The 23,026-nt window shown below is 46.2% G+C and overlaps 1 protein-coding gene across 1 annotated transcript in view; it reads right to left on the bottom strand.

Annotated features, from left to right (window-relative positions):
* Positions 1-23,026, bottom strand: part of NfI (Nuclear factor I) — a gene marked incomplete in the record, with an annotated part of 283,358 nt that overhangs the window by 59,074 nt on the left and 201,258 nt on the right. Inside the window, 1 exon segment of the mRNA XM_069309428.1 lies at positions 9,509-9,670. Coding sequence (XP_069165529.1) covers positions 9,509-9,670 — 162 coding nt within the window.

Below are 23,026 nucleotides of genomic sequence, written 5' to 3'. Positions count from 1 at the left end.
TTTATTATATTAGGCCTCAGATAGTGTGTATTAGGCCTAGGAAGGTTAGGTTAGGTTAATTTTTTTTTACAAAAGTACAAAATCTTTTCCAGTTTGTCCAAATGCAATAGTACCGATTTCTACTTTCTAATTGTCTTTTACATCAATATATGTACAATGGTCCTTATTGTTACTATAAGTACTACCTAAACAGGAAGATGGCCTACCTAGTGAGTCTAGGCGGACTCCAGCTTGTGTAACCTATAGCATGTTGTGGGTCATGGATACAATGTGCATCTGGCATGATTGAGGATGCTGGCTCAATCCCACCATCCTGCTCCAAATATTTTCTCAAATAATGACTCCTGTAATCAGAGTAGGACTTGTGTGGAAACTGGTATAGATACAAAAAAGCAAAAGGAAACATGTAAAGTACATGGAAAGCCATCTGTAACATCCTTGGATCTGAACAGCAATCACATATCAATCAGATAAAACTCCCCAAGGATGATTATACACCTGCAACAGATTTAGAACCGGCAACAGAGTTTTAATAACTTCTTTTCATCAGTTGGTGTTAACCTTGCCATAAAAATCCCACAGACCCAGACACATGTTACTACATATCTTACAGGCAGCTATCCAAACTCTCTTCTCCTTTTACCAGTCAGCCCAACAGATGTTGTGTCCATCCATCACTCACTAAAACCCAAAGCTGGGAACATTAGTGAAATACCATCAATGGTATACAAAAGTGCCTCCCATGCCCTTGCACTACCCATAGCTCTGCTGTTCAATAAATCTCTAGTGTGTCATACATTCCCGATATCCTTAAAAAACACGAGTAATGCCAGGTCATAAAAAAGGCAATACGGCAAACATAAACAATTACAGACCAATATCAAATCTACCTATATTATAAAAAATTTGAAAAAATATTTGGGCACCAGGACATGAGCTGAAATTAATGCTCTACTCCTACCTCATATAATTCAACATACTAAGTTCCTGTCAGTTTGGCTTCCGCTCCCAAAAGTGTACCAGCGATACAATTATTAACCTGCTTGATATCATTTACACAGCCCTTAACAAAAATGACTTCCCAATTGGATTCTTCAATGACTTGAGAAAGGCATTTGATACTGTTAACCATAACTACCTCTTAAACTTCACCATTATGGAATCCGAGGCCTTGTCCTGAACTATATTCGATCTTACCTTAGTGACAGGCACCAATATGTAGCCATCAATGATATAACCTCCCCCACTCTACCATTTACTGTAGGAGTGCTGCAGGGCAGCATCCTAGGACCTCTCCCATTTCTTATATACATCAATGATCTGCCTAATGTCTTTAACATTTTTAAACCTATACTATTTGGTGATGATGCTACCCTCATCTACTCGGACCTCAACCCACACACGCTAAATAATGTTGTAAATAACGAATTGAAAAAAGTTCACTCATGGATGTCAACCAACAAGCCCTCACTAAACATAGAAAAAGACTTACTATATATTATTTGGAAGCAACTCAACAAATGCAATTCAGCTTCAGATAGACAATGTTAACATCAGCAATAAAAAGGTTGGAAAGTTCCTTGGCCTTTAAATAGACAAGAGACTCAACTACAGCACCTACATACAACACATTACCAAAGAAGTCTCAAAAATGGTCGGTATACTTTCTACAATTAGATATTATGTACCTAACTCTGCTCTCCTCTCACTATACTATGCACTAATTTATTCCTATCTTACTTGTGGTATCTGTGAAAGGAGTTCAACCTCTGCAAACTACCTCAAGCCCATCATCACCCAGCAAAAATCTGCTATCAGGACAATAACAAACTCTGCTTTCAGACAACACACAGCTCTTCCTGTTTAAATCCCTCAACATGCTAAACATACACTCACCCCACACATTCTCTTGTGTCATTTACATGTACAAAACCTTGTTCCTAGATGTAAATCCTGATCTGAAACTTTGTCTTGACAGATTTAATAGAACCCATATTCACCATACCAGAAATAAATATATCTTTGATATCCCCAGAGTCAAACTAGATCTGTGTAAACACTCCATGCAAATGAAGGGACCTAGTCTATGGAACTCGCTTCCTAATGAATTAAAAAGCTGCCCAACTTATACCTTATTCAAAGAAACACCAAAAAGTACCTAATTTCATCCTCATAGCTTTCTACCTAGTGTTTCACACTTGCACTGTATCATGTGCTGCCAAAATATGTGCCTAAGCCATATAACTTCATTGACAGTGCCATCATCTTATATCATAGTTGTTATGTTGAACGCAAATTTTACTACAATGTACCTGGAAATAATCCTCAAATTATGCTACAAATGTACCTATCGATAATCCTCAAATTTTACTAAAATGTACCTACTAATTTTCTTCAAATTTTCTTACAATGTATCTATTCACTTTTTTCAATTTTGCTACAGATTACCTACTTAAAATTATCTGTTAGATTAAGGACCTGCCCAAAACGCTATGCGTGTCAGTGGCTTTACAAGAATGTAAAAACCTCAATGCTATGTGCTCTCATAAACCCATTGTACCTTCTTGTGTGTGTGTGTGTGTGTGTGTGTGTGTGTATATATATACATAAATAAATAAATAAATCAGAATTGCTGTCAGGAATCTGGAGAAGCAGACTTTTGACATTCTAGAGAAATAGAGGAAACTGTAGTAGGACCATTGACCGATACAGAATATATAACCGCCTTCCTTAGGCGTGCTATTAATAAAAGACAATAATGAGCTTATGTTCAAAGTCTGCAGAAAACAAACGTACATAAGTACCCTAATCCACTTTTAGTCTGACAATGATAATACAGTATGATGAAAAGTGATGCAATAACTGCATATCTTTCTCAGAACATTTAGGACATGTAGAAAACATTTAGGACATGTAAAAAACGTTTAGGACACGTAGAAGGACATTGTGGAAAAGTATCAATACATAACTGATAACTTCTTACACTTTCAATAAATACATTTATTAGAGAATGTAGATACATAGCAACAAAGACTGTTAGCAATAACAGAATTAGCTCTCGTGCCAGGAGTGGTTGAGGGCCACAGGGCTAACACTACAAACTAGACATGACGGGGCTGATCTCATTGAGATTTATAAAATACTGAACCAACTTGATGTTAATCCAGACCAATTATTTAAAAGGTCAGATGTAACACATGCAAAGGGGCAACAGCTTGAAGCTCAATAAACCAAAATGTATTAGAGAAAACAGGAGATGCATTTTCACCCATATGGTTATACACTCATGGAATTGTCTACCCACCAAAGCTGCAAATGCTAAGACATATGTCTGATTAAAATTCAGAAAAAAAAATCGTCAGGAACAGTGGGGTGACCTTTGACTAGCTGCCAGCTCCTTATCACCGACGCTACTACAGATAGTGACCATTAGGTAAATTCAGGTAAATTTCCAACAGGACGCGCAGTCATCATCATAAAGCGTCAATAAATAATAAAGGTCTTCTTATATGTCATTTCACCCTACCTTCAACTCAATATCTTATCTCAATATAAGCAGCTGGCACTGAGCATCACTTTTAGATGTCATAAAGCCATAACATGTGAAATACCATTAATAAAGTCTACTTTATATTTGGTGTCTTCTGAGTCACATAGTCAGCAGTCTGTGCTATATTCAACCAAATCTAGAAACTACCAGAGTTATACAACAATGCTTATGCCTAGGCTGAGAGGACTAACCTCAGGCTAGGCTGCAGGAGCGCTCTCACCGCACTCGAGGAAAAACTGAATAAAGGAAACATAACAAAATATAAAGTTCTCCAGGGAACTGGCCAGGAAAACTAGTGCCACAGATATGCTATTATAATGTTAGGAAAAACGTCTTGAAAATATGAAAATAAAGATAGCGAGCAAGTTAGAGCAACTTGAGGGGGTTAGAGTAAATTATATAAAGCTAATTCAAAATGGTCATAATAGTGGATATTGTTAGACATGGGAGGATTGGAAGTTATTGCATTAGGCAACTGACAGCTGGGACGACAAGATTCACAGTCTAATACTCAATCCTAAAAGTCTGTTTTAGCGAATATACACAAAGTATTATAGTAGTGAGTAAACACAGACACTTTCCGAGCCGTGGCATTTGGTTAGCCACAAAATATAAGATCCAATGTGACCTGAAGAAGAACCATGATAGGCAGAAGATATTCTAGGCATCAGTGCACAGGGAACATTTCAAGCTGGTTTTGGCAGGATATTAACAATACAACAGGGTCACTGGGAGATAAACTCTATCCAGCCTGGAATGACTGATGGATGAACATTCCATAAAAACTCCCTAGAAGATCTCTCATTGCCCAGTATTAATCAAAGAGGGCTGTACTTAACAGCCTACTACCTGCCTGGAGACCTAATACTCCCAACCACTACCAGATGACACCTGGCACTACAACAAAGGTCCCCTGATCACTTCTTCTTCACATGTGCAGAAAATAAAAACCGTTATCTTTTACATTCAGGGATTGTTAGTTTAATTAAAATAAAATAAAAATTCTAAATGAATTTTCTATTACCCTGTATTGTAATTTTGTATTTTTTTGTTAATGATATGACACTGATGGCAAGAGGGAAGAGACGTTGATCGACCCTCACTGCTGATCAAAAGCTAGCCAAGACGGAACCTTCTCAGTACAGTACACTTATTTCTGCAAGGGTTATCTTTGTATCTCCCTGGGCTACCCACCTGGAGTCCTCCAAAACCCAGGTATCACACCAGACTCTAAAAAATCCTGAGTACCTTCTGGAGGCCAGGACCAGAATCTGATCTCAATAAATTCATAGGGGGAGTGGGGATACTAGATCAACCACATTACTAAGGGAAAAACCTTGAGAAAGGTAAAGCTCAATAAACAAGCAACTGCTAGAGCAACACTTACAATCCTGATTCAAACTACTGTATGAACTGGGTTATCCAAAGCCCGCTAAACCGAATATTTTGGTTATCCGGCCAAAATCGGGTTCAAATAATTATCTGCCAAACTTCGCCATATCCGAACAGAAATTTGGATAATCGGAGATTAGGTTACGTAAATTTTTAAGAACTACATATTTCAAGATCTACAAATATCACACAGGAATACAAACTACAACAAGGTAAGCTGAAGTTTCTCTTTTAAATTATATTTTGTATTTATAGTGTGTGTGTGTAGAAATAAGAATTATGTTGGTTGTGGTACAAAAAAAGTGAATATGGTCATTTTTGGACTTCCCCTGTAAGAATTCTGCTTATCCAGCAGGGGGTCCTTCCCATGCAGTTCAGATAAGCAAGCTTTGAGGGTACAGTATGTACACATTGTCAGTTTCCAACCGCAAGTTAGCGTCATAGCCTCGCCACTAGATGCAACGCCAGCAACCCAAGAGACCAGGGACATTACACATTGTGAACTTTGGTGTGGGTCTCCTGGTACCTCCAAGCAGTGCAGGCACCATCATTTAGTTAAGTGATGGTCATAATGATGGCTCCTTGGACTCTGTCCTGTGCAGGGGCAAGTTTTTTTTTTTTTTTTTTTTAAGTTATTTATTGCCTCACATGTGTTTTTGTGCCGACCTGTTGTGTGTGCCTCAGTCACTTATTTTTCTTTGGCTGCATGCAGCCAGAGTTGCTTCTATGGTTACCACTAATATTGCCCTTGTTCTAGTCAGGGAGGGAGTCAGTCTTGAGGGGTCTTGGCCTGGATAGTGCATGTGCTTAGGCTCCTCTGCAGGGCCTGGTGGTTCGGGCTGACAGCGTTTACTTCTTCGGGTGCGCTGCAGGTTCATCACCGGCTCATATTCTGGTGGCAGCTTATGAGTTCCTTCACCTGATTTGATTAGGTAATGGGTTGGTATGAGTTTCAAGTACATTTCCTGGATTTCCTGGTGCCCAGCCTTCCTGAAGTTTGTTCCATGGTGGGTGCTGCTAGTTTCCTCACAGGTCCTTCCCAGGGAAGATTTTTATGCTCCCTTCTGAGTTTGCTGACATTTAGTGTCTTTTCCAGGGGGTTGTAAACTCCTTGAGGTCACCTGTTTTTGTGAGCACGTCTTCTTGTTTTCTCTGGATGTGGCATTGGACTTGTTTCAGCTCCTGCTTGGCTTCTGAGGCCTCGCCTTTGAGTCCAGGTCTTCTTCCTGGTTGAGGTTTCAAGGTCCAGGCCATCCCATGGCTAGCAGTAGTTGCCCTACTTCGATTCTTTTCTTTTTTTCATGTCTCCTGCCATTCTAGGTCTCTTGTGTGCCTCATTTTCCCCTTAGCTTGGTCCATTCAAGGGTCTGTGGCAGTGCCTGATTCACTGCTTTGGCTTATGTTTCTCATTTTGCAGTGAGGCTAAGGGTTTGCCATTGGATCACTGTTGTGGGGTGTTTGGTCCTTGCAGATATTTTTGTTGACTGTGATGCGGGCCTGTAATTTTGGCTGCAGTTTCTGGTATAGCAGGCAAGATTGTCTCCAGTTACACCCTTCTTGTAAGTGTTGTGGGGTGGGCTTCATTGAGCTCATTGGTCCTTCAGCTGCCATTGCTCACTATTTTAGGATCCTGCCTCTTCTTTCCATGTGCAGTGCTTCTGGCACTGTTTTCTGCATGGTGTTCACTGACTGAAGTTCAAAGTGGGCTTTCTGTGTGGTGCTTGGCTGTTAGGCTATGTTGGTGCCCTTGTTGTTTGCACCCAACTGTATGCTACCATTGGCATGGTGAGGAGAGGTTTAGCTTGACCTCTTGCACAAGAATACAGTATTGCAATTTTTGTTCGGCATTTCAAATATCTGGGCTTCTGGAGGCCTTAGGGGCTCCCACCCTGCTGTAGGGTGTGTTCTACAGAGAGCCTCTCTGTCTATTTTGTCTGTCTTCTTGCAGGGATGGTACCCGGCCTTCTTGCCGGGATGGTACCTGGCCCTCTTGCTGGGATGGTACCCGGCCTTCTTGCCGGGATGGTACCTGGACCTCTTGCAGGGATGGTACCCGGCCTTCTTGCCGGGATGGTACCTGGACCTCTTGCAGGGATGGTACCCGGCCTTCTTGCCAGGATGGTACCTGGCCCTCTTGCAGGGATGGTACCTGGCCTTCTTGCCAGGATGGTACCTGGACCTCTTGCAGGGATGGTACCTGGCCTTCTTGCCAGGATGGTACCTGGACCTCTTGCAGGGATGGTACCCGGCCTTCTTGCCAGGATGGTACCTGGCCCTCTTGCAGGGATGGTACCTGGCCTTCTTGCCGGGATGGTACCTGGACCTCTTGCAGGGATGGTACCCGGCCTTCTTGCAGGGATGGTACCCGGCCTTCTTGCAGGGATGGTATCTGGCCCTCTTGCAGGGATGGTACCTGGCCTTCTTGCTGGGATGGTACCTGGCCCTCTTGCTGGGATGGTACCTGGCCCTCTTGCAGGGATGGTACCTGGCCTTCTTGCTGGGATGGTACCTGGCCCTCTTGCAGGGATGGTACCTGGCCTTCTGGCAGGGATGGTACCTGGCCTTCTTGCCGGGATGGTACCTGGCCCTCTTGCAGGGATGGTACCTGGCCTTCTTGCAGGGATGGTACCTGGCCTTCTTGCAGGGATGGTACCTGGCCCTCTTGCAGGGACGGTACCTGGCCCTCTTGCAGGGACGGTACCTGGCCCTCTTGCAGGGACGGTACCTGGCCCTCTTGCAGGGATGGTACCTGGCCCTCTTGCAGGGATGGTACCTGGCCCTCTTGCAGGGATGGTACCTGGCCCTCTTGCAGGGATGGTACCTGGCCCTCTTGCAGGGATGGTACTTGGCCCTCTTGCAGGGATGGTACCTGGCTCTCTTGCAGGGATGGTACCTGGCCCTCTTGCAGGGATGGTACCTGGCCCTCTTGCAGGGATGGTACCTGGCCTTCTTGCCGGGATGGTACCTGGCCCTCTTGCAGGGATGGTACCTGGCCCTCTTGCAGGGATGGTACCTGGCCCTCTTGCAGGGACGGTACCTGGCCCTCTTGCAGGGATGGTACCTGGCCCTCTTGCAGGGATGGTACCTGGCCCTCTTGCAGGGATGGTACCTGGCCTTCTTGCAGGGATGGTACCTGGCCTTCTTGCAGGGATGGTACCTGGCCTTCTTGCCGGGATGGTACCTGGCCCTCTTGCAGTATGTTCATTCGGGGTTTGTCTTGATGAACTTTCCTGTGCTCTCCTTGACTGCCTTTTTTGTTTCACTATCATTACTCTTTGCCCTCAGTTGTCACTGTGCTGGGGGATGGGGAAGGGTTTAGTTGTGTGCCTTCTTCGTGGCTTAGTTCCTGGTTGTTTGCCAACTTTCTAGGTGTCGGGATCTTCTATGAATTTGGGGATATGGGTTCTGTCAGCTGCTCGTCTTTTCTGTAGGGTCTGTTAATTTGTTGATGGGTGTGGTTGCAGTGATGCCCAAGGGAAAATGTTTACACAGCCTGACCTCACTTAGTCATTCTGGGCTGTGATGAGATTATCTTGAGTGACTCTCTGGCACATATAATGACCCTGCTGAGACTGCTTGAGAATTTCCCTATGTACTCCTGTCTGATTGTCATGAATTATGTTCAGTGGATATAAGCAAAGTCTTACATAAGAAGGCAACCAAAATGCAATAGCTCCTAAAACAAATACATATACTCAGTCAATTATGCATTCATATGTACATAAACTAGTTTATACACACCAATTATTCATTAAGTTTTCTAAAACATTCCATACATTTTTGTTTAATGTAAAACAAGGCATGTGCCATTCCATGTTAAAGTTTGCTTTGTTCGCAACTGTTAATGGTTGTTCTTCCAGAGACATTACGACACTTTACATATTTGGTGCTATTAAAAGCATGAATACACTATCTATATCTACTGAAAATAAATAACTTCCCACTTTTTAAAGTAGGGTGCCATGCAGGATCTTCTCCAAACACTTAGTGCATATACAGTAAACATATACAGTAAACATATACAGTAAACATATACAGTAAACATATACAGTATAGTGAATCTACATATCAAAATGTTACACATAACACTATAGCAACATTTTGCACACTTAAATAAAACATAATATCCATATTAGTTTAGCTATCACACAAGTGATGCAGTTGTCTCCAGTTGATGCTAAATGAAAGTGAATATTCTGTTTCATGTGAGAAATAGCAAAGTGACTAGAAGCAGGAGGAGAGCATGAACATTGTGAGAAATGAGATATGCCAGTGGTCGTAAGATGATGTCAAGTTTGAGAAGGTGTGACAGCCCACTACGTGGCGCTGGAATGTCGTTGTAACCAAAAACCGTGTTAAAGGAGAGAGAGGAGGCTAAAATATAGCCAAACAAATCTTTCAAGATAGTGCCTCTATATTGTATAGGCATCCAGGGTTAGCTGGCCAACTCACTAATCCAGTGAACTAATTATTGATAATTCCTTCAGCTGCTATAGCAGCATTAAATTCATTGAGGATCTAGAGTGGAGGAGACACGGATACACAAGATGTCGATGGGCATCTAACCTTCTCGTGGGTGTGGCGAGACAACTGCACGTGTGTGTTGTTCGTGACTAGATAGAGACTCTATAGATGGCGCTCTAACTACAGGCTGTAGCGCACCTGATGTTGTTATTGTTACTTTACCACCACTGTGCACCAGGTGAGGCGAGTGCACTGATGGGGGACCTGCCAAACAAAAGAAAATATTTATGCTAAAAATATCAATCATACTGAATCTCACAATGGCGTGAAACGGCAAATACAATTTTTTTACGAGTAATGTGGCACTTGAGCAAAGGTCCAAGGTGTCCAAGAGCCACATGGTACTGCCCCTGTGGTTGAGTGGTTCCATGTGGGTCTCGGCAATTTTGGACTTATTTTAGTTCCATATTAGACTTAAAAAATGTGTAATATCACTCATACCAAGTAAACAAATATGTGATGATTAAATGAGTACAATGATGTATCAGAACAGTGGTTATAAAGGTATAAATGACGAACTATATGCATTATAGTACTGAACAATAATACAGTACTTTCACTGGTTTCCTGTTTTACAACATACAATATTAAATCCTTGTATATAACATTACACTCGTACTCAAATAACTAATAGATTGTTAATTAGGCTATTGCTAATGATAGAATGCTATTACTGTACGTTGCTTTCGTCTTAGTCTAGTGGTGGTTGTTGTTTTGTGATAGACAATTCAAAGTCTATTACAAAAACATTCAGTACTTTTGAATTATTATACAACACATTCCAATACAATAAACATATTCCCAGTACCATGTCCTTCCAACATGACAAAAGATATGCCTATAATGTCTCTTATCCACCTTAATGACTCTAAAACCTCTTGGCCAACTTACACAAGTCAGCTTCACTATCCATATATAGTATATTAATACATATCAAGTACTCCTTTAGTGAGTATACCCTAAACTAGCTGGGCTCCAAGAAAGGCCCAGCTCTCTTTTTGTCGTTTTGTTAAATCAGATGGAGTCATTGTGAGCTATGGCACTCCATCTTTCCCTTAGACAAGAGCTTGCTGGTGCCAGGCCAGGGTCTTGGCACATTCTGAGCTGGTTGATAATTTACTCTGGTGCAGCAGGGAACATTTCCAATTATTGCTCTGCCAAACTTTCTGTTGCCCTGTTTGACTACTACACCTGGCCAGCACTTGGCCAGCACCAGACAACAGCACTTGGCCAGCACTTGGCCTGCACCAGACAACAGCACTTGGCCAGCATTGGGTCAGCATCAGACAACAGCATTTGGCCAGCACCAGACAACAGCACTTGGCCAGCATTGGGTCAGCATCAGACAACAGCACTTGGCCAGCATCAGACAACAGCACTTGGCCAGCACCAGACAACAGCACTTGGCCAGCACCAGACAACAGCACTTGGCCAGCACCAGACAACAGCACTTGGCCAGCACCAGACAACAGCACTTGGCCAGCACCAGACAACAGCCCTGGGCCAGCACCAGACAACAGCACTTGGCCAGCATCAGACAACAGCACTTGGTCAGCACCAGACAACAGCACTTGGCCAGCACCAGACAACAGCACTTGGCCAGCACCAAACAACAGCACTTGGTCAGCACCAGACAACAGCACTTGGCCAGCACCAGACAACAGCACTTGGCCAGCACCAGACAACAGCACTTGGCCAGCACCAGACAACAGCACTTGGTCAGCACCAGACAACAGCACTTGGCCAGCACCAGACAACAGCACTTGGCCAGCACCAGACAACAGCACTTGGCCATCACCAGACAACAGCACTTGGCCAGCACCAGACAACAGCACTTGGTCATCACCAGACAACAGCACTTGGCCATCACCAGACAACAGCACTTGGCCAGCACCAGACAACAGCACTTGGTCAGCACCAGACAACAGCACTTGGCCAGCACCAGACAACAGCACTTGGCCAGCACCCGACAACAGCACTTGGCCAGCACCAGACAACAGCACTTGGCCAGCACCAGACAACAGCACTTGGTCAGCACCAGACAACAGCACTTGGCCAGCACCAGACAACAGCACTTGGCCAGCACCAGACAACAGCACTTGGCCAGCACCAGACAACAGCACTTGGCCAGCACCAGACAACAGCACTTGGCCAGCACCAAGACCAACAGCACTTGGCCAGCACCAGACAACAGCACTTGGCCAGCACCAGACAACAGCACTTGGCCAGCACCAGACAACAGCACTTGGCCAGCACCAGACAACAGCACTTGGCCAGCACCAGACAAACAGCACTTGGCCAGCACCAGACAACAGCACTTGGCCAGCACCAGACAACAGCACTTGGCCAGCACCAGACAACAGCACTTGGCCAGCACCAGACAACAGCACTTGGCCAGCACCAGACAACAGCACTTGGCCAGCACCAGACAACAGCACTTGGCCAGCACCAGACAACAGCACTTGGCCAGCACCAGACAACAGCACTTGGCCAGCACCAGACAACAGCACTTGGCCAGCACCAGACAACAGCACTTGGCCAGCACCAGACAACAGCACTTGGCCAGCACCAGACAACAGCACTTGGTCAGCACCAGACAACAGCCAGCACCAGACAACAGCACTTGGCCAGCACCAGACAACAGCACTTGGCCAGCACCAGACAACAGCACTTGGCAGCACCAGACCAACAGCACTTGGCCAGCACCAGACAACAGCACTTGGCCAGCACCAGACAACAGCACTTGGCCAGCACCGACAACAGCACTTGGCCAGCACCAGACAACAGCACTTGGCCAGCACCAGACAACAGCACTTGGCCAGCACCAGACAACAGCACTTGGCCAGCACCAGACAACAGCCCTTGGCCAGCACCAGACAACAGCACTTGGCCAGCACAGACAACAGCACTGGCCAGCACCAGACAACAGCACTTGCCAGCACCAGACAACAGCACTTGGCCAGCACCAGACAACAGCACTTGCCAGCACCAGACAACCAGCACTTGGCAGCACCAGACAACAGCACTTGGCCAGCACCAGACAACAGCACTTGGCCAGCACCAGACAACAGCACTTGGCCAGCACCAGACAACAGCACTGGCCCAGCCCAACAACAGCCTGGGCCAGCACCAGCAACAGCACTTGGGCCAGCACCAGACAACAGCACTTGGCCAGCACCAGAACCCGACAACAGCACTTCGGCCAGCACCAGACAACAGCACTTGGCCAGCACCAGACAACAGCACTTGGCCAGCACCAGACAACAGCACTTGGCCAGCACCAGACAACAGCACTTGGTCAGCACCAGACAACAGCACTTGGCCAGCACCAGACAACAGCACTTGGCCATCACCAGACAACAGCACTTGGCCAGCACCAGACAACAGCACTTGGCCATCACCAGACAACAGCACTTGGCCAGCACCAGACAACAGCACTTGGCCAGCACCAGACAACAGCACTTGGCCATCACCAGACAACAGCACTTGGCCAGCACCAGACAACAGCACTTGGTCAGCACCAGACAACAGCACTTGGCCAGCACCAGACAACAGCACTTGGCCAGCACCAGACAACAGCACTTGGTCAGCACCAGACAACAGCACTTGGCCAGCACCAGACAACAGCACTTGGCCAGCACCAGACAACAGCACTTGGCCAGCACCAGACAACAGCACTGGGCCAGCACCAGACAACAGCACTTGGCCAGCACCAGACAACAGCACTTGGTCAGCACCAGACAACAGCACTTGGCCAGCACCAGACAACAGCACTTGGCCAGCACCAGACAACAGCACTTGGCCAGCACCAGACAACAGCACTTGGCCAGCACCAGACAACAGCACTTGGCCAGCACCAGACAACAGCACTTGGCCAGCACCAGACAACAGCACTTGGCCAGCACCAGACAACAGCACTTGGCCAGCACCAGACAACAGCACTTGGCCAGCACCAGACAACAGCACTTGGCCAGCACCAGACAACAGCACTTGGCCAGCACCAGACAACAGCACTTGGCCAGCACCAGACAACAGCACTTGGCCAGCACTTGGCCAGCACCAGACAACAGCACTTGGCCAGCACCAGACAACAGCACTTGGCCAGCACCAGACAACAGCACTTGGCCAGCACCAGACAACAGCACTTGGCCAGCACCAGACAACAGCACTTGGCCAGCACCAGACAACAGCACTTGGCCAGCACTTGGCCAGCACCAGACAACAGCACTTGGCCAGCATTGGGTCAGCACCAGACAACAGCCCTGGGCCAGCACCAGATGACAGCACTTGGCCAGCACCAGACAACAGCACTTGGCCAGCACCAGACAACAGCACTTGGCCAGCACTTGGCAAGCACCAGACAACAGCACTTGGCCAGCACCAGACAACAGCACTTGGCCAGCACCAGACAACAGCACTTGGCCAGCACCAGACAACAGCACTTGGCCAGCACTTGGCCAGCACCAGACAACAGCACTTGGCCAGCACCAGACAACAGCACTTGGCCAGCACCAGACAACAGCACTTGGCCAGCACCAGACAACAGCACTTGGCCAGCACTTGGCCAGCACCAGACAACAGCACTTGGCCAGCACCAGACAACAGCACTTGGCCAGCACCAGACAACAGCACTTGGCCAGCACCAGACAACAGCACTTGGCCAGCACTTGGTCAGCACCAGACAACAGCACTTGGTCAGCACCAGACAACAGCACTTGGCCAGCACCAGACAACAGCACTTGGCCAGCACCAGACAACAGCACTTGGTCAGCACCAGACAACAGCACTTGGCCAGCACCAGACAACAGCACTTGGCCAGCACCAGACAACAGCACTTGGCCAGCACCAGACAACAGCACTTGGTTAGCACCAGACAACAGCACTTGGCCATCACCAGACAACAGCACTTGGCCAGCACCAGACAACAGCACTTGGCCAGCACCAGACAACAGCACTTGGTTAGCACCAGACAACAGCACTTGGCCAGCACCAGACAACAGCACTTGGCCAGCACCAGACAACAGCACTTGGCCAGCACAAGACAACAGCACTTGGCCAGCACCAGACAACAGCACTTGGTTAGCACCAGACAACAGCACTTGGCCATCACCAGACAACAGCACTTGGCCAGCACCAGACAACAGCACTTGGCCAGCACCAGACAACAGCACTTGGCCAGCACCAGACAACAGCACTTGGCCAGCACCAGACAACAGCACTTGGCCAGCACCAGACAACAGCACTTGGCCAGCACTTGGCCAGCAGCAGACAACAGCACTTGGCCAGCACCAGACAACAGCACTTGGCCATCACCAGACAACAGCACTTGGCCAGCACCAGACAACAGCACTTGGCCAGCACCAGACAACAGCACTTGGCCAGCACCAGACAACAGCACTTGGCCAGCACCAGACAACAGCACTTGGTCCGCACCAGACAACAGCACTTGGCCAGCACTTGGCCAGCACCAGACAACAGCACTTGTCCAGCATTGGGTCAGCACCAGACAACAGCCCTGGGCCAGCACCAGACGACAGCACTTGGCCAGCGCCAGACGACAGCACTTGGCCAGCACCAGACGACAGCACTTGGCCAGCATTGGGTCAGCACCAGACAACAGCACTTGGCCAGCACCAGACGACAGCACTTGGCCAGCACCAGACGACAGCACTTGGCCAGCATTGGGTCAGCACCAGACAACAGCACTTGGCCAGCACCAGACGACAGCACTTGGCCAGCACCAGACGACAGCACTTGGCCAGCATTGGGTCAGCACCAGACAACAGCACTTGGCCAGCACCAGACAACAGCACTTGGCCAGCACCAGACAACAGCACTTGGCCAGCACCAGACGACAGCACTTGGTCAGCACCAGACAACAGCACTTGGCCAGCACCAGACGACAGCACTTGGTCAGCACCAGACAACAGCACTTGGCCAGCACCAGACAACAGCACTTGGCCAGCACCAGACAACAGCACTTGGCCAGCACCAGACGACAGCACTTGGCCAGCACCAGACGACAGCACTTGGTCAGCACCAGACGACAGCACTTGGCCAGCATTGGGTCAGCACCAGACAACAACACCTGGCCAGTGCCAGGCAACAACACCTGGCCAGTGCCAGGCAACAGCACCAGGCAGCAGCACCAGGTAACAGCACCTGGCCACCACCAGGCCAGTGCCAGGCAGCAGCACCAGGTAACAGCACCTGGCCACCACCAGGCCAGTGCCAGGCAGCAGCACCAGGTAACAGCACCTGGCCACCACCAGGCCAGTGCCAGGCAGCAGCGGCAGACAGCACCGCCAGGCAACAGCACCAGGCAACAGCGCCAAGCAGCAGGCAAGGCAATATCACCAGATACCAGTGCCAGGCAACAGCACCAGGCAGCAGTGCCAGGCAACAGCACCAGGCAGCAGTGCCAGGCAACAGCGCCAGCCAGCAGTGCCAGGCAACAGCGCCAGGCAGCAGTACCAGGCAACAGCGCCAGGCAGCAGTGCCAGGCAACAGCGCCAGGCAGCAGTGCCAGGCAACAGCGCCAGGCAGCAGTGCCAGGCAACAGCGCCAGGCAGCAGTGCCAGGCAACAGCACCAGGCAGCAGTGCCAGGCAACAGCGCCAGGCAGCAGTGCCAGGCAGCAGTGCCAGGCAACAGCGCCAGGCAGCAGTGCCAGGCAACAGCGCCAGCCAGCAGTGCCAGGCAACAGCACCAGGCAGCAGTGCCAGGCAACAGCGCCAGGCAGCAGTGCCAGGCAGCAGTGCCAGGCAGCAGCGCCAGGCAACAGCGCCGGGCAGCAGTGCCAAGCAACAGCGCCAGGCAGCAGTGACAGGCAACAGCACCAGGCAGCAGTGCCAGGCAACAGCACCAGGCAGCAGTGCCAGGCAACAGTGCCAGGCAGCAGTGCCAGGCAGCAGTGCCAGGCAGCAGCGCCAGGCAACAGCGCCGGGCAGCAGTGCCAAGCAACAGCGCCAGGCAGCAGTGACAGGCAACAGCACCAGGCAGCAGTGCCAGGCAACAGCACCAGGCAGCAGTGCCAAACAACAGCACCTGGCCAGCGTCAGGCAATTATCTCTGCTCCAGTCAGGATGATGACAAAGCTGGAGAGCATTAAGGGATACATTCTCCTGCTGAATCCCAAGTATATGGTTCAGCTATGGTTCCCAGCCCTTCTCTTTGAATTCCTGCATCTTATACCATTTCTGGTCCTTCAACTTTCCTAGATTGAAGCCTGACTCAAGTTGACTCTCCACCAATCATCACATCTTGAGCGTCTAAGACAATTACACTTTTACATGTATGGGGGGTAAGACTTCATTCATTTCTGTTGCATTTGTTTTGTTCTTTGTCTCGTGTTTGTCATCTACTGTCTCGTGCCTAAAATTATATCTTCTTGTAGGTCAGCACTTTTGGAGATAATAGGTTTTGGGATTTATCTTTACTCTGATCCTGTCATCAAGCCGAGTCAGATGTTCTTCTGTCTCTGTCCTGCACATGTACTCTTGGAGTCTTATTGAAGTGCTTTATTTGGCATTAGACTTTGTCCTCAGTTTATGGTGGTTCCTCTTATTGAAAACATTTCCTTAAAGGCTATTTATTAGCTATGGCCATTGGTCATTGGGTTCTTAAGCTCAATGTTTTGAAGTGGTATCTTAGTTCCTTGGTGTTTAGTCCTGGCAATAGTTATATTTGGTTGCAGTCACCTGCCTTCTGACAAAGAATTAAAAATCTGCCTTTCATTAAGCCCTAATATATTTCAGGTAGTTTCTTTGCACCTCTGTCTAGCATACTTTGTTCTGTGATGACACTGTTGACTGTCAGCTTCTCATGCTATCATAAGCTCTGGCACGCTTATTTTGAATCCTCGAGCTATGGCCCCATGTGCCATAGCTTGCCTCTCACAAATGCTGCAGAAAAGCTGTGACAGTCTCATGTCGACCTTGGATCGCGATCTTGGAAAGTTTGCGACTCTCGTCACATTTTTCTTGGTTGTGTCCTGCTCTATAATCAGGGCTTGGGATCCCTGGAGGTCAAACCAGATATTGCCGTTTACTATTTCCTACATCTCCCACAGCTTCTGTGGTGGTGTGTTGTCTTGGGTTACCCAGCTTCATGCTGACGACTCTTGATGGGGAAGGACCAGTGGCTGGCTCTGGTTTACCTTTAGCCCTATGGTCCTTCTACTGGTGCTGACTGAAGGTAAGTGTCCTATTTATGCATAGGTTCTGAAATATTTGCTCTAGAGATTTGGCATGAGCAGCAATTGAGCTGGCCTTGCTCAGAAACAGCATGAAATGGTATGAAACACTCCTTTCTGAGTGACCACTCAGCTGCTCCCATTTCCACTTTTGAGGTCCAGACCTCCAGAGTATGCTTTGCTGACCTGAGCTTGAATGGTGCTATTTGCTCTTTTTGACCCTGTCATTTAGCTAGTGTTACCCCTGGTTGTGGTCAGATGTTAGGTAGTTTAAGAACTGGTATTTAAAAGAGGGTTCTCCTGGTACTCCCAATAACTGGTTGAGTGGTAGATTTTTTTTTTTTTTATAGCAAGTAGTTGCTATGGTGGTGGTGGACTGATGTAGTCAGCTCTACACTGTCTCTCCTAAAACATGTGACAAGACTACTGTATTTTAAAAGTTTTTTGTCATGGTGGGGCAAAAATCAACTAGAGTGTGACATATAATCAATGTCCTGGGTGTACCCTGGTGCTGGATTGTGAAGGATCCAAGTGGCTACTCAGAAAGTAACGATTCATGCCATTAAATATCGTATTTTTTTTTTACTCAAGTATTATGCTACTTCTGAAAATGACAGTGTACAGTCCTTGAATTGATGATCTTGGGCCTTTGAGAAATTTTCACAAAATGAATTATTAAACCAATCTGTTCAAAATATCAGCTTTCTGTTGATTTACAATTTGATTGCTGATCTAAACTGAATGAAACTGAGAGGTCTCATCCTTTGTTTATGCCAATGAAGAGAATGGCTTCTATTTCTTGAGTGAAATTTGAATTTTACTTCAGGTGTTATGATATGCAATTCATAAAGTAGCCATAGCTATCAGCAGTATCCTGTCAATGCAGAAAAAGCATTTGCATTTTACATTTTAAAATGTACTGTAATTCTCATTCTTGACTAAAGAATTAACTGAAAGTCTTGAACAATACATGTAGCCAGTATATGACCATAGAGGAAATTGACTACAAAAATGTAATTATTAAAAATATGACAAGAGCTGCAGGTTCTAAAGATTGATTCCATAATTCCATATTTTCATGAAAAATACTTGCAAACACACATTATATGTATGTGTATGTGTGTGTGAGTGTCTTTGTGTGTGAGAGAAAGCTTGAATGATCCCCACACCAATAAATCCCCTCTAGCGTACTGGGTACGGCAGTGGGGTGAGCCCTGGTAATGTAGGTTCGAATCCCGATCGGGTCATAGATATCTATTAGTATATTTTTGTAGTAGTCTTTCTTGTGGACATATATTATTGAATATAACAAAGGGTGAGATTTGTCCGAAACGCTGTGCGTATTAGTGGCTTTAGGCATTGTATGTACACTATCTCTGTCTAGAAATCCTACATTATATTTGTAACTCATCTTGTATGTATGTATGTATGTACCTGAATAAACATTTGATCTAATTTGATTTGATCAATGACTCTGGTATAAATCTTCTCTATTTTTCTGATGTTTTTCTTCACTTGAGAAAGAAGTTTAAAAATGAACTGTCCAAAAGTTCATTTTACAATTGTATTAAGGCCTTACATTGAGATGTACTTCATTAACCCTTGTTAACAATATCAAAGGCAGACTTCAAACTGTTACACGTTTTTGTGCTGTCAGATATATAGCCAAGGATAAGATGAAGGGGAAGAACCTCACTTATAGGCCAACAGGCTCATTGCAACTTGCCTATCTCCTATGTTTCCATGATGGCTGGGGCAGTTTTGTGTTCTTGAAGATGGCAAAGTGTAATTTGGTGTTCATTGTTGATAGTGGCCTTGGCTTGCTTGATGCATAATGGCTCGTCTTCTATTGTTGCTGCATTTGTCAAATATTTTGGTGGTGTTTGTCAGGATATCTCTTGATGATGTGGTTATGTGTAGAGACTATGCCTCAGGCCCTGCATGTCAAGGCCTTATCATGGAACATACAATCTCTACACATTACCAGATCATCACAAGAAATATTCTGGCAAACAAGACCATAATAATCGACAAATACAAGGACAAAAGAAAACGGAACATTTGAGAGGCATTACACATCAAACACACCAAGACAACTATCAACAGCCAACCAGCACTATACACACTGCTGTATTCAAAACCACAACAAAACATACACCAGAACATGGACCAACACGGAAACATAGGTGACTGGTAAGCTACAATGGGCCCATTGGCCCGTAAGTGAGGTGCTTCACCTTCACCTCATCCCTGGCTACATATCCGGCAGCACGGAACCTCGTATGACCATTCAAACTAACCCTTGTTAACATTATCAAAGGTAAATATAATGCATCTCTTAGCATCCAAAATTCATTTTTATTTCTAGTCTGATGCGACGCCTGAACGCCTTTCGTAATAACTTATTACATTTTCAAAGACTTTAGTTTACACACACAACTGTAACCTGTAAAAATGCAAATTTGTCCATACAGTACTTGTACTCACATTTGGGTGAGGTGATATGGTACAACAGTTTTGGGTGAGGTGAACAAACTTGTGACAAACACAAGACAAAACACAAAACTATGGGTATTAATTGGATATGAGAACATAAGAATGGAAGAAACTGCAGAGGGCCTATTAGCCCATACTTCCTCTTGATGCTTCTATATTGGTTCGGAGTCTTGAAGTGGGTAGAATATAGTTGTGCATTAATTGGCTGTTGATTGCTGTTGTTGAATTTTTGATGTGTAGTGCCTCGCAGATGTCGAGCCTGCTGCTATCGCTGTAGCTATCGATGATTTCTGTGTTGTTTGTCAAGATTTCTCTGGTGATGGTCTGGTTGTGAGAGGAGATTATATATTCCTTTATGGAGTCCTGTTGTTTATGCATTGTTAATCGCCTGGAAAGAGACGTTGTTGTCTTGCCTATATACTGAGTTCTTTGGGGCTTACAGTCCCCAGGTGGGCATTTGAAGGCATAGACGACATTGGTTTCCTTCAAGGCGCTCTGCTTTGTGTCTAGAGAGTTTTTCATGAGTAGGTTGGCCGTTTTTTTGGTTTTATAGTAAATCGTCGATTGTATTTTCTGATTTTTGTCTGCAGAGATAACGTTCCTATCAACAATATCTTTCAGGACCCTTTCCTCCATTTTATGAGCTGTCGAAAAGTTCCTATAAAATAGTCTAATAGTGGGTACATGTGTTGTGTTGTGTTAACTCTTCAGAGGTTGCATGGCATTCTACCTTTCTTTTTATGATGTCTTCAATAAAACCATTAGAGAAGCCGTTGTTGACTAGGACCTGCCTTACCCTAGAGAGTTCCTCATCGCCTTGCTTCCTTCCTGAGCTGTGACCGAGAGCACGGTCGACGTAAGCGTCGACAACACTCCTCTTGTACCTGTCTGGGCAGTCACTATTGGCATTGAGGCACATTCCTATGTTTGTTTCCTTAGTGTAGACTGCAGTGTGGAAGCCTCCGCTCCTTTCTTGACTGTTACATCTAGAAAGGACAGCTTCGCATCCTTCTCCATCTCGTAAGTGAAACTCAACACAGAAATCCGCTTAAATGCCTCCTTCAGTTCTTGCAGTCGTCTGACATCAGGTACCTGTGTAAAAATGTCGTCAATATACCTGCAGTATATGGCAGGTTTCAAGTCCTGTCAACTAAAACCTTCTGCTCGATGGTACTCATGTACCATTCGCAAACTTGTACATGGTACAAGTACTCCTCAAGAGGAGGCTTGTACTCCTCTTGACATACCAGAAAACATACTAAGGAAACTACGCCAAGCTTGTACTAAAGAGGCACGCTTCTTGAGCCCAGATGGGTACATGTATAAGCAAGTAGATGGGGTCCCCCATGGGTTCTCCCCTAGGTGTCCTGTTTGCGAACTTCTACATGGGTACCATCGAGCAGAAGGTCTTAGTTGACATGGACTTGAAGCCTGCCATATACTGCAGGTATGTTGACGACATTTTTACACAAGTACCTGATGTCAGATGTCTACAGGAACTGAAGGAGGCATTTGGGCAGAATTCTGTGTTGAGTTTCACTTACAAGTTGGAGAAGGATGGGAAGCTGCCCTTTCTAGATGTAACAGTCACAGAAAGGAGCGGAGGCTTCCACACTGCAGTCTACACTAAGGAAACAAACATAGGAATGTGCCTCAATGCCAATAGGGACTGCCCAGACAGGTACAAGAGGAGTGTTGCCAATGCTTACGTCAACCGTGCTCTCAGCCACAGCTCAGGATGGAAGCAAGTCGATGAGGAACTCTGTTGGGTAAGGCAGGTCCTAGTCAACAACGGCTTCTCTAATGGTTTTGTTGAAGACATGATAAAAAGAAAGGTAAAATGCCACGCAACCTCTGAAGAGACAACTAACACAACACCTATACCCCCTATTAGACTATTTTACAGGAACTTCTTGTTGACAGCTCATAAAACAGAGGAAAGGGTCCTGAAACATATTGTTGATAGGAACGTTATCCCTACAGACAAAAATCAGAAAATACAATTGACGATTTACTATAAAACCAAAAAAACGGCCAACCTACTCATGAAAAACTCTCTAGACACAGCAGAATGCCTTGAAGGAAACCAATGTTATCTATGCCTTCAAATGCCCACTTTGGGACTGTAAGCCCCAAAGAACTCAGTATATAGGCAAGACAACAACGTCTCTTTCCAGGCGATTAACAATGCATAAACAACAGGTCTCCATAAAGGAACATATACAGTGGTACCTCGGAATACGAGTGATCCTGTATACGAGTTTTTCGAAATACGAGTAGGATTTGCTTGGAAAATTTGTCTCGGAAGGCGAGGATTGCCTCAGAAGACAAGGGTGTTGATACTCGTACAGGCCGACTAGCGCATGGTGGCACGGTGATCGCGCCTCAGTTTACCAGTGCCTCGCGCCCAGTGACTATCCTCCCTGAATTCTTCACAAGGTTTTACAGTTTTTTGTCTTTTTTTGGGCCATTTGAGCATAATTGTTATTATATATCTTGCCATGGGTCTCAAGAAAGCCAGTGATAAGGTTTAACCTAAGAAAATAGCTGTGAATAGAGGCAATAGAGGATATCCCTTTTTCATTAAGAAAATGTGTGAAGTATGGGAAGAACTGCAAAGTTTTGTTGAAAAAACTCACCCAGATAAAGCTGTAGCAGGCCATTGCATTGACCTTGTAAATGACAATGTGATGTCTTACTACAGACAAGTGTTAAAATGTAGGGAAAAACAAGTGTCTTTAGACAGATTCTTAGTAAGACAAGCAAGTCCTAGTGGTATGCAGGCAAAACGTGCCAGAGAGTGCACACCAGTGAAGTCCTCGCTGCCTGATGTTATAATGGAAGGGGACTCCCCTTCCAAACAGTAACACC

Source organism: Procambarus clarkii, chromosome 65, assembly GCF_040958095.1.
Source record: "Procambarus clarkii isolate CNS0578487 chromosome 65, FALCON_Pclarkii_2.0, whole genome shotgun sequence".
Taxonomy (NCBI): domain Eukaryota; kingdom Metazoa; phylum Arthropoda; class Malacostraca; order Decapoda; family Cambaridae; genus Procambarus; species Procambarus clarkii.
Note: the sequence above shows the minus strand (reverse complement) of the source record. Positions and strands in the feature narration are given on the sequence as shown.